Source organism: Babylonia areolata, chromosome 3 (genome assembly GCF_041734735.1).
Source record: "Babylonia areolata isolate BAREFJ2019XMU chromosome 3, ASM4173473v1, whole genome shotgun sequence".
Taxonomy (NCBI): Eukaryota; Metazoa; Mollusca; class Gastropoda; order Neogastropoda; family Buccinidae; genus Babylonia; species Babylonia areolata.
The window spans coordinates 23,471,702-23,484,086 of record NC_134878.1 but is presented as its reverse complement, the minus strand read 5'-3'; the positions used below and the strand labels follow the sequence as shown (position 1 = coordinate 23,484,086).

The following is a 12,385-nucleotide window of genomic DNA, read 5'->3' as shown; positions in this document are numbered from 1 at the left end:
ACATTCATCTTATACACACTTGTATGGAAATAGAATAATACTGGGAACACAACCAACAACATAATTATTGAATGAAAATGCACAATGTCTGTAATGACACTTTTTGTTTCTGTGAAATATTAGAACAAGAAATGCTTTACCCTCAACAGAATATTTAGAGAAGAATTACATGTTCTCATGTTCCATTCGACCAGCCACTATCACCAAGCAAAAACATGGTCAATGATAACTTTTAAGTTCAAAATAATCCATGGTTGCTATTTATACCAGATACTGAAAACATTAAGTCATACTACCAACATATACCTCTTTAAAAAAAAATTCAACTATTTACCCCAAAGAACACTTCATCTTAATGGAACAGTTGATCACATCAGCAACTAATTTCAAGAGAAAACTTACAACCACAAGGATGTGACACTGCACTTACACACCTTTTACACCATTTTAACCACACAAATCTTTTTTTTTTTTTTTTAAATAAGTGCATCAGACAAAGGTCTTGCAAAATACAAACATATAGCTTAGTACCTTCACTTCACATTGACAAGAAATTTCTCCAGCAAAGAGAATCATATCTTGACAAAATTCTCTTCCATCTGTTTCATTTCTGTCCAGTTAACTCATTGCCCATGAGATCTACACTTGGCTAACAACTCATTTTTTAATCAACATGATAGCTGTACCCTTGAAGAAACAAACTGGTTTAAGACATTTTCATACATATTTGTTGAAACCAGACTTGGAGACAGGAAATTCAAACAAGTGGCAACTATTCTTCATAAAAGACAGTACTCTTCTCATTAAAACATGTATTGATTAACACATGACTGTTTATGGAAGTTCAAACTTGATAATACTGATTCATTAAGCAGCCAAATTCATAAATGACACAAAAAACAGATATCTGTTAGAACTATTTCTACAGGTAAAATGAAAGGAACAGAGAATAAGAAGAAAGAAAAGAATGGTGAGTTAGAATGAGAGAGAGAGAGGTGACAACAGAAATTTTAGCCAAGGAAGAAAGAGATGTCAACAGAAATTCAAAGGAGAAGAATAAAGATGATGAAGCAAAGTAAGGAGAAATATAAATAGTATTAACAGAAAGACCACTGAGAGAGAGACAGAGACAGAGAAAGAAAGAGAGAGAGAGTGTGAGAAGACATCAGTAAATTGAGACAGAGTATCCAAAGAAAGGGAAGAGAAATTGAAAACCACTGCATACTACGACATATCAAACGTGAGGAAGCTCTGCACTCAAAACACAGATCTAATCCTCCCTTCCCGGGATGGGGAGGGGCATGGGAAGGAGCTGGAAGGGTGAAGATGCTTGGTGGTGGTGGAGGCGACCTACAGTCTATGGGAGAGCAAGGTGAAAGAGGAGGGATATAGTGGAGGGCAGGGGGAGGTGGGCAGGGGAGAGTTTGTGGGTCAGTGCTGGAAGTTCACAGGGAGAAATTCTATATGAAAGTATTGTGCTTCAGTTGCTTGATTTTGGCCAAAAATTCTGAGATAAAAAACACACCAACAACTGGGTGCAAAATTCATTATCTTGAACTGAAAACAACAACAACAATGAAAAAACAGTTTCATTTCAAAGATGTACAGTATTAAGTGTTCAGTGTGATGTCATTGAATTTTGAAAATAAGAAAAGAATTTACAAGAATTTAATGGGTGAAATAAAAGTAATATCTGTTTTTTGATTAATACAACAGAGATATAGAACTTTTCAATATTTGAAATACAAGTGGCATTAGTTTCAGAATTCATATGAAGTGAAGGTCATTAATACACCAACTTATTGGAAGAAAAATGAAAAGGGGAAAAAATGAAGGTAAAGATAGTGCACAGCTACAGTGTGCTAGGCTCTACATCTGTCTATGAAGTGCAGGGTCACTGTCCATTTACCTGGGGGACTCTCCACAGGCACAGAGCCTGACCATCAGGAACATCAACGCCAATATCAACAACACAATACATCACAATGACACAGTCTGTGACACATTCAATCAATTCACAGCACATTTTACAACCCATTCATATTCAGTACATGAGGTGGTGGGGGGGTAGGGGGGGGGGGGGGTGAAGGAACAATAATAACCAACCAGAACCATTTGTTTTCTAAAAAGTTTAACAGTGCTGCCTAGCAAATTGAAGACTTTTTTTTATTAATAATTTATTTCATCTGTAGTTTCATTTCACTGACTTAAAATGCAGCAAAGCTGTTAGGTATGAATAAGGAGACAAGTCATCTCCAATTATACTTCACAGAAGACACCTAACAGACATCAGTAACAGACAACACAGCATCAGACCAAAAAACAAGAACAACATGGAATATTACAAAACATGTACTGGAACCCTTAAATATATTAATTCCTGAATGTAACATATCACCCACTTCCCTTCACAGAAGTATATGCTACTTTTGTGCTTTCTATACTATAGGCAACCCAGCACCCAATACAAGTCTGCCACCCACTGCCAAGCCAAAGCAGAAAAAACAGCCTTTGACATGCATGCTGCGTACCTGTGGTGTTGTTGAGTTTGATGCTGTCTGTGGAGCCGAGTGCCTTGGCGTTGTTGTCAGTGACCCCACTCTTGCGAATCTTCAGTCGCACTGCCCCCTGAGTCTTACGCAGAATTTCATTGGCCTGTCCAACACCAAGCAAACCATTTGCACTGTCATGAGAGAAGCTATGAACAGACTGTTCATTCAACATCATCATCTTTCTGTCTGGAAAATAATAACACCACCTAGCATTAACAAAGCTGGTGTGCCAAAAGCTTCTCCCGTCTGGACAAAGATATTTGGGCATAGGAGACATACTTTTGTCTTCAGTTTGGGCTGACTGTGTTTAGTGCCCAGAGCTAGTATTTTCACTGATATCAAGGCCCCAGTCACATTGTCAATCTCCAATTTAGGTTTTCCAGACCCAGAGTCAAAGCTGGCAATATACAAAGCCCAAAGATGTTACTTTTACTGCCACTAATCATGCTGCTCCTTCAGAACATGGCAATTTTTATCTATTACACCCACCATATTGATACACCAACTGATTGGAAGAGAAAGATATTTAAACCAAATTTTGGTCAAGATACTTTTTCTACAGTGTTGCCATATAATTCAGTCGTGTAGTTGAGTCGGTAAAGTTTAGAACGACCAATAATGCTTGGCCAGTTAATAAACAGCAGTTTGACAATTTACACAGAAATGAAAGAACTTGCGATGTTCCATAATCAACACTGCTGATGAGTTTTATCATATGTTTTTTGTATCCCTTCTTTGAAAGCATCAGACAAAATGTTTATATAGATACTACAGAACCCACCCAAACTCCACTAAATTCCACAAACTTTTTTCTGAAATGCAAAAAAAATGTAAAAACCTAAACCCATTGTCTCTTTCATATGTATCTCTTTTTGACAGAACTTTCATACAGAACTATGTCTACTGATAGGGATCAGATTTTTTTTTCCAACTGCTAAGGAGAAATTACTTGTTAATGTGTATTGGCTTGTTTGCAGGAGTGGGATTTTTTTGTTTTAGTTTTTGACACCACTCTTTTTGTCTGCACAGTGCATGCAAAAAATATTAGTGTGAAATGTCTGAATGCCACTGGAGGCAAATGAAATAAATTTCTTTCTTTTGCCGTATCAGAGTACTGTCACTTTGCCCTCAACTCACACCACTGCCACATGCTATCCAAATGATCTCACCTTATCACAGTGCTGGCCTAACAGGGACTCATCCCCCACTTCCAGCAGTTCATCCCCCACAGCCATTTGTCCATCCTGCAGAAACACACACAAACAACACACATTCTGTTACAGAATGAACAAATGTCAAACAGGACACAAGTCAGACAACAGCAGTGTGAACTATTTTTAAACAGGGCTTATTCAGCCAAAAGTGCGACTCTGGGTAAGTGACCAAATGCAGTCACTGACTTGCATTTACACTGTCACAGAGCAAGGGTGTACAAATCTGTGCATATGCTTGTTATTTGCTAATATCCTCATGTATGTGAATGCACAAATGCATCTGAGTGAGAGTAATAGGCACTGGGGTTGGGGTAGGGGACTCCATTAAAAGCAAAGTATCTGACCTTTGCAGCAGCTCCACCAATGGTAATGTGACGAATGTAGATGCCATGTCGACCGTCTCTTGTTTCCTCCATGATGCCAAAGCCAAGACCCTGTGTTCCCTGCTGCAAATGCCATTAGAAGTGTCAGCTGCCATCAGATGCATGTGTGTGTTGCCATAAGATTGTGTGTGTGTGTGAGTGTGAGTGTGTTTGTCATCAGACTTGTGCGTGTTGCCAGATGTTGCCATCTGATGTGCGTCAGCTGCCATCAGATGTGTGTGTGTTGCCATCAGGTGTGCGTGTGTGTGTATGTGTGTTGCCGTCTGATGTGTGTGTGTGTTGCCATCAGGTGTGTGTGTGTGTGTGTGTGTGTGTGTGTTGTCATCAGATGTGTGTCAGTTGCCAGATGTTGCTGTCTGATGTGTGTCAGTTGCCATCAGATGTGTGTCAGTAGCCAGATGTTGCCATCTGATGTGTGTCAGCTGCCATCAGATGTGTGTTAGTAGCCAGATGTTGCCATCTGATGTGTGTGAGTTGCCATCAGATGTGTGTCAGTAGCCAGATGTTGCCATCTGATGTGTGTCAGTTGCCATCAGATATGTGTCAGTAGCCAGATGTTGCCATCTGATGTGTGTCAGTTGCCATCAAATGTGTGTCTGTTGCTGTCAGATGTGTTGTGTGTCTGTTGCCATCAGGTAGGTGTGTGTGTGTGTGTGTGTGTGTGTGTGTGTGTGTGTGTGTGTGCGTGTTGTTATCAGATGTGTGTGTCATGTTATCAGATGTGTATATATGTTGCTATAGGAATTTTTTTTCCTCTTTTCCGGCAGGAATCCAGACCCCTGACAGACGTTTGTGTGCCCGTCAGCTAAATGTTTTGAGAAAATCTCTTTCACAGATTCAGACACATAGGAGGACAGAGGGAAAACATAGACAGCCAACCCACCTTCTGTAATGTGATGACCTGCACCACCTCAGATGTGGGATGACCCGCTTCCTCTTTGTTTTCTTTGTCCGTTATCAACTTCGCTGCCTCTGTCTGTCAGGGAACAAACCACATTCTTTGTTTTTCTTTCTCTTTTCAGCAACAGGTTCAAGTAAACATGAGCAAACAGTTATGAAAGCATGCTGACTTAAACTGGCAAAACAAATTTTCAAAATATATTTCCAGTCTGTAAAAAATACATTACTGTGTAGAATCAGTGTTAGTACAATCAATCAGTCTACACTAGTCCAACATGGTACAGTATAATTATGCTGCCCAACTTCGTCATATAAGCTAACTATTAAGTTGTTAGAAACTAAATGTGGGGACATTATTTTGCCTTATCAATGCTCTCTCATCCACTGGGGCTTCTAATACTGCACCATAAAAACATAAGACTAACCCATCATTTATAAATGTTGTGTTTTATGCTTTTAGTAAGAAAACTGCATTACAGATACATCAGATTCATAACACACAAAAAAGATCAACAAACAATTAAAATACAAGTCAGTCAACAGTTTTCATCACATTCAAGAAGAAAGAGAGAGGGAGCAAGAGGAAGAAGGGATGAAAGAGAAAAGAAAACAGCAACAAACATCTCAACAGAGACTTTTCTGCTCTGGTGGGACACATTTCCATTTCAGTGACATACCTCTGGTGACAAAGAAGGTCCCATGGAGATAGGCTTCACTGCCAGTTTCTCCAGACTGTCCGGTCGTCTGCAAATGTCACATCATTTCATTTGCCACTGGAAATATCACACCATCTTATTTAACACATAGCCAGCAGGCAAATTTATTTCTGCAATCAATTCATTCTTGCAAGATGTTTCCCTCTCAGAATTAAAAAAAAGCCCCAAAAATCTTGATCAGAGAGATGGGAATAGGCAATCGTGAAAATTACTGAAAGTTGGGCCAGGGTCCACCTTGATCCCGGAGGGGTAGAATGGCAAAGCCCCACTAGGAGATCCTGGGGGCAAAGGCCCTCGGAAAAATAAGATTTTTATTTATTTATTTATTTATATTTTATTTTTTTTTTTAATTATTATTATTAGAGGCAAATTATAACATTGCATCTCTGAGTATGTTCCTTGTTTATCTGTATGAAATGGATCACTCATTCTCATCTTTTAAAAAGACTACGCACTGTAGTATACACTCAGTTTTTCTCATCATATTTGTGCTATTCATAAGAATAATCTGTAAGTCTCTTGAAATTATGGATTTTTGTATAAGTATGGAACATTTCCATCTCTGATAATCTTTCTATTCTCTCCTTACAATGTCAAGCAACACACTTGTCAACACAGCAAAAGAAAGCAATAATAATGTTTCGATCAATTCACAGCGGCTGAAATGTGACTATTCTTTATGAAATTTGAACATCAGTTTCAGCAAAAGTAGCAGTTTCACAACAGAAAAAAAAAAGTATTTATTTGTATTTATATAAACATTTCATGTCCAATGCAAAGGAAGAAGCTGTATCTGAAACTGTAAGTGATGAATGTTATAATACAGTGAAGCAATAAGAAGGAAAAAAAAGAAAGAAAAAGGTTTACCGGTGCTAAAGAACAGGCACCTTGTATCTAATTTACAAATTGTAACGACACAGGATCATACTTTCCATACCTCATCAGAAGATGAAAGACTTATAGACAAGAACTATGCGGGAAAGTCGGACACTCTATAAAACATTTCACATGGCTGAACTCACCTGTTGATGATCAGTTTGACGTCGGAAGAGGTGACACTTTTCACCAAGGCTGAAGCGTTCAGGTGGCTGCGACCATGCAGCACACTGCCGTTGATCTGAAGCCAGCACCAACACAACCCATCAGCAGGCTTCCACACTTTCTGCATCTCATTTGTCTTCTGATTCTTAGTTTACCGCAGAGATGCTTGTCTTCTTTGAGTAAGAGTAGATTTTGTACATGTTTTTTTTAAATTTGAACTGCTAACCAATACAACTTCATGTTGCATTTAAAAAAAAAGAGCTCTATTCAGGGCAACTGTCTGTTGATTGAAACTGAACAGGACTAATCATTTTTGTAATATCTGACTTCAATACATACAAGAGCATTTTGTTTATTTATTTATTTTCCAAAATAAAACTGACTGCAAGAGCAACAATTTGGCAGCACCATATTAACTCTGATCTTTTAATGTTTTTCTAAATATCATTGTGAACAACACTTTCCACACTTTTTATATTTTAAAATCAAATGGAAACATTCTACTGCTATGCGAGCAATCTGAAAATCAAAAGCTGCCAACCACTGTGCCAGTAACATTGTGAACAACACTTTCCACAGCTGTGTATGTAATTTCAAAATCAAATGTAAACATTCTACTGCTATGCATGCGATCCGAAAATCAAACGCTACCAACCACTATGCCACTAACCTCTAACAGTTCATCCCCTACTCGTATCCTGCCGTCGCGAGCAGCAGGGCTGTCCGGCTGAATGCCGGCCACAAAGACACTCATGACGCTGCGGTCCTTGTTGCCGGCCAGACACAGGCCAATGCTGCTCTTCCCTCGTGAGAACTCTATCACCTCAATCTGACCTCCCAGGTCGCCATACTTCCGCTGCAGGCGCTCTGGTACATAGACACTGTCACACTGGAGGGGAACCATTCTTTTCCCAACATATGTTTTTTGTTTTTTTTTTACACTTACTAATTTTAATTTGTACCTTGACCACTTCCCCCCCCCCCCCCCCCCCCCCCCCTACATGATTCACAGTCTGTTTCCTTCATTACTGAATGGCCATCTCTTTGCGAAATGTTCGTTTTCATTTAATGTTTCTCCTGTGTGCTTTTTTTTTTTCCTATTGCTCAAGTGTATGCTCTTTCTGAGAGTCTGTCTCTGACTGTCTCTTCCTCTCTCTCCCCCTCTCTGTAACCTAGATCTCATATACATAACTGGTCATCTACCAATGAGAAAAGGAAATCTTTAAAAATGCCACGAAGCAGGTAAATTAGAAAATGGGACACTTTTTCAGTTCAAATGTATCAATGTTGACAAAATAAAAAATGAGTGTTGATAATTTAACATTCAGACAGAATAGTTGCAGGTTCTCCACACAACTTTGTGAAAATGCAACAGTCACTGCTAAACTGCATGAATTGTATACAAAGTTGCAAAAGTTTTGAGTGAATGGAACCAGTAAACCTTCACTAACTTCAAAGCACTCAAGAGATTCGTGTTCATGCAAGGATGTAACATTCACTTCTTTTTGGCTGACTTTTGAGGGATGACCTTTTTTTTAGTGATGGCATAAATATCACATGTAAGTGTGTATGTAGGTGTATTATCCCTGAGTACATGTAAATTAACATGCACAGGCATATCCTCATGAGCATAAAAAAATATCTGACTTGACTTACTCTTAGTGTAGCCAAACTCATCCTCTGATTCACTGTCAGTGCCGGCATCGCCTTGTATAGACTGGCTGCCATCAAAACTCTGCAATGATAACCCAGATATCTGTCACAGCAACACAATGGTAAGTCAAAACTCTGTAACGATAACTCACACATCTGATACAACAACATAATGGTAAATGTGAAGACAACAAACACACCTTCCTTGGCAATCTGCATTTAAGGTAATCAGTATCAACATAAACATGTGAAAAATGATATGTGTAACCAGCCTGGAAAAAAGGAGCATTGAGATGATAAAACATGATCGAAATATGACTCCTTCAACAAGCAAACTACTGAAAAACAAAAACAAAAAAAGAAAAAGAAAGAGTGAGAGAGTAGATGAAGGGCATTGCAAAACAGACTCTCTTTTCATGAGAACTTACCACCCCAACTCTTTTACCCCCCCCCCCCTCCCAAAAGTTATTTCATTTAACAACAGTTCAGTATTACAGTTATCTATGCAAACACAGAGGTTCCATGGTTTACACTCTTATACCCCCATTTGCCCAATCATCACAGTCACAACAAGCCTTACTCACAGGCTGAGCCACTGCAACGGAGGGTACGGGTTGTGAGGTGATGGGCTCTGGGGTCTGGTTGGTGGGGGCTTCTTCAAACGACTGCACTGGCTTCAGCTGAGCTCCCTCCACGTCCACCGGCTGGGACATCACATCACCATGGTACAGTCAGAGTACTTTCTAGATAAAACCACCATTTGTATACACCCTTCCATATATACATCACTGCTTGTCTACACCATTCTACATGTACATCACCACCAGTCTACACCCTTCTACATGTACATCACCACCTGTCTACACCCTTCTACATGTACATCACCACCTGTCTACACCTTTCTACATTTACAGCGCCACTTGTCTACACCTTTTTTTAATTTTTTTTTTAATCTTACTGGTATAACAACTGAATGCTAGAAAATCATCAAACTCATTCAAAACCAAAATGAGACTTTCACTATTTACAACCAAACTACAAATGCATAATAGGAACAGTGACATATCAATAAATGCTGCATGGAAAGTTTAACAATATCAATAAAACAATGCATGAATTTAAACAACATTTTGTTTAAAATGACCAACACTGACATATTAATAAAATGATGAACACATTTGAAGGTCATTTTGTTAAAAGGATCATCTCCTTTTGGCTTATTTTGAAGACAGTCTCAAAGTTTGAAAGACTGTGTACTGTGGCATACTTACACAGGTGGAGTCCACCAGACTTTGCACCATGAATCTGACAGGACTGCTGGAGTTTCGGATCACTTCCACTGCCTCGTCGTGTGTCGCGTTGCGCACATCCACACCGTTCACCTGACCAACCCAATCAGGCAACAGTTTACAAAAGTTCATAGACACCGTTGATCTGACCAACCAATCAGGCAACAGTTTACAAAAGCACATCAACACCGTTAACCTGACCAACCAATCAGGCAACAGTTTATAAAAGCACATCCAAACTGTTCACCTGACAAACCAATCTAGCAACACTTCACAAAACTTATTAAGGCAACAACAATTTACTTAACTAAGCATTATTATGTTGTTGTTGTTTTCTGGAAAATGTAAGGTTGAAGCATGTGAACATAACATGAAAGTTACAGGTGTATATTAAGTGACCAGAGTAAACATCACAAGTACAATGATCCCCTATTGCTTGAGGAATTGGATGCAGTTTTCTTGGTAAAACAAATTTAGTATGGAGAGTTAAAACAGCAAGGGAAGTGGAAAGAATGGGAAGAAAGAACAAGGAGAGAGAGATGGAAAAACCAGTCCAGACTTTATTGGCCCATGCGTGCATGTGCATGCTTGCATGTATGTATGTGCATGAGTGCATCTCTGTGTGTGTATGTATTTGTGTGTGCTTGCCTGTATGCGTGCGTGCGTGCATGCATATATGCATGTGACAGTATGTTAATACTAACGACACAGCAATTAGTATAATGGGTTCATTCCTGTGACACAGCAGTAAGTATTATGTGTTTATACCAAAGACAGTAATCAGTATGACTCACCTCCAGTATCCGGTCCCCTGTTTTCAATGAAGCATTGGCCTTGGCTGGACTGTCATCAAGGACATGTTTGATGAAGATACCTGATATTGTATGTTCCTGAGAGACGTTGAACATATCCACCCGTCCACCTGATGACAACACAGGCTTACAGTTTGGAATCTGACCACCTGATGGCAAACACTGAGACTACTGTAATTGGTATTGTGCAAATCAGTGGCTAGAAGATTGAGCATAGGCATTCTACCAGACATTATGTGCGATAATATATATAGCACTGTGTAAACATGTTAAGTTAAGACTGGTATCACATGTCCAGTATAGAACATGTTATCAATGACTAACAACTCCATTACAATGATGACGTATGTGAGAGAATCTAAAAACCAATTATCTGACTAATCACTTGTTTGTTCATTTGTACAGCATGTCCTTTCTAACTTGTGCACAACTCCTACATGACTCCTTACTTCACATAATATTTTATTCTAAAACACTTTTAAAGCAGTTCTAATGTGCAACTTTTACTGATTTTAAACAATACCAGTTCAATACTTCTGACTTTAAACACTGCCAATAAATGCCAATTCAGCAACTGCTCACTACATCTCTAATATAATAGACTACACCAGCAACAGCCTTATCCACAGTACTGATCACAAACATAAACAATAAGGAGGCAAGGCCTCTGAGACTTTTGTATGGTACTCAAGCTACTGCAGGAGAAACAAAAAGCAATAAACTAATCTGCCACACAGTCTCCTCTACCCATTTTCACCCGACACTGCAGAAGACTGATTTGTTTCTATTTCTTTTCTCCCATTTGGCAAAGTCAGGAAATACAATCATTTTTTTCTAAGGAAATATGTGTTTTGGTTACCACCTGATAGGCTTAATGTTATTTAGCAAGTTTCTGGTTTGTGTTTAAGTTTGGCTTGAATGACTATGGCAACACAAAGTTTGGGCAGACTGAAGGTTTTCTTTAACACTTGTGGTGGCAGTGAAAATGCCACTATTTTACCCTGGATGCATATACACACGGGGTTATTATATATGCTGCTGACACACCAGTCAGAAATAACAAAATGACAGGTTATAGAAATACTACACTGCTGTTGTTGTAATGAGACAGGATTTTCAGCACACTATGATGTTGTTAGCTGCTAGCTGAACGATTTGTTGTTGTTAGAATACTGTTTCTTGGACCTAAAGAAGGACAAGGATTTGTTCAAAACCAAGATAATTCAGAATCCTAGCACTTGTGATAACTGCAACAGACTACATATAAAACAGGTTACACACATTCTAATCATCACTGATAATACTGACATACTTCAGAATATTTAACTTACATTACATAAGACAATGCTTTAACCAACCCACACTAATCCTGAATGGCAGCAGTAACTGGAGGCCTCATCTTCAATAGCCTGACCAATGACATAAATGCCCTCACCTATGAAGGTGATGCTCCAACTTTCTTTCCCCATAACTCCACATGTAGGCCTCAACTCTATGTAACACAAAGCCATAACTGAGGATACTAATGCTTAGACTTCCATTCTTTCCTCACAACTCCACAAACAGACCTTTTCTACAATACCAATGCCTTACCTACATCCTAGTGACCTCACCTACGATACTGATGCCCAGACTTTTCCCTTTTTGCCGTTCAAGCTCTACGGTTCTGGGTGGCCCCCAGGCATGGTTGCCCACTGCTGGAGAACCATCAGCAGCCAGGGACTTCTGCCTTGGGGACACCGGCTGGCTGGTCACAGATGCTGTGGTGGTGCTGCTATTGGCGGTGGTGGTGGCTGCAAGAGGGGAGGGGACGTGGGCAGGGGAG

General features: G+C 39.4%; 1 protein-coding gene across 11 annotated transcripts in view; it reads right to left on the bottom strand.

Annotated features, from left to right (window-relative positions):
* The window catches only part of LOC143279854 (multiple PDZ domain protein-like), a 190,890-nt gene that overhangs the window by 26,036 nt on the left and 152,469 nt on the right, over nt 1-12,385 (bottom strand). For 10 of the 11 annotated variants that reach the window (XM_076584099.1, XM_076584102.1, XM_076584100.1 and 7 more), the window contains 13 exons: nt 12,174-12,385; nt 10,543-10,670; nt 9,731-9,841; nt 9,044-9,163; nt 8,463-8,541; nt 7,477-7,673; nt 6,788-6,882; nt 5,727-5,793; nt 5,033-5,125; nt 4,111-4,212; nt 3,722-3,796; nt 2,532-2,655; nt 1,910-1,936 (listed from right to left, as the gene is read on the bottom strand). The exon at nt 12,174-12,385 is cut by the window's right edge and continues 51 nt beyond it. In XM_076584099.1, the coding sequence (XP_076440214.1) occupies nt 1,910-1,936; nt 2,532-2,655; nt 3,722-3,796; nt 4,111-4,212; nt 5,033-5,125; nt 5,727-5,793; nt 6,788-6,882; nt 7,477-7,673; nt 8,463-8,541; nt 9,044-9,163; nt 9,731-9,841; nt 10,543-10,670; nt 12,174-12,385 (1,430 nt within the window). The remainder of the gene's footprint in view (nt 1-1,909; nt 1,937-2,531; nt 2,656-3,721; nt 3,797-4,110; nt 4,213-5,032; nt 5,126-5,726; nt 5,794-6,787; nt 6,883-7,476; nt 7,674-8,462; nt 8,542-9,043; nt 9,164-9,730; nt 9,842-10,542; nt 10,671-12,173) is intronic. The other variant, XM_076584101.1, reaches the window with a different exon arrangement.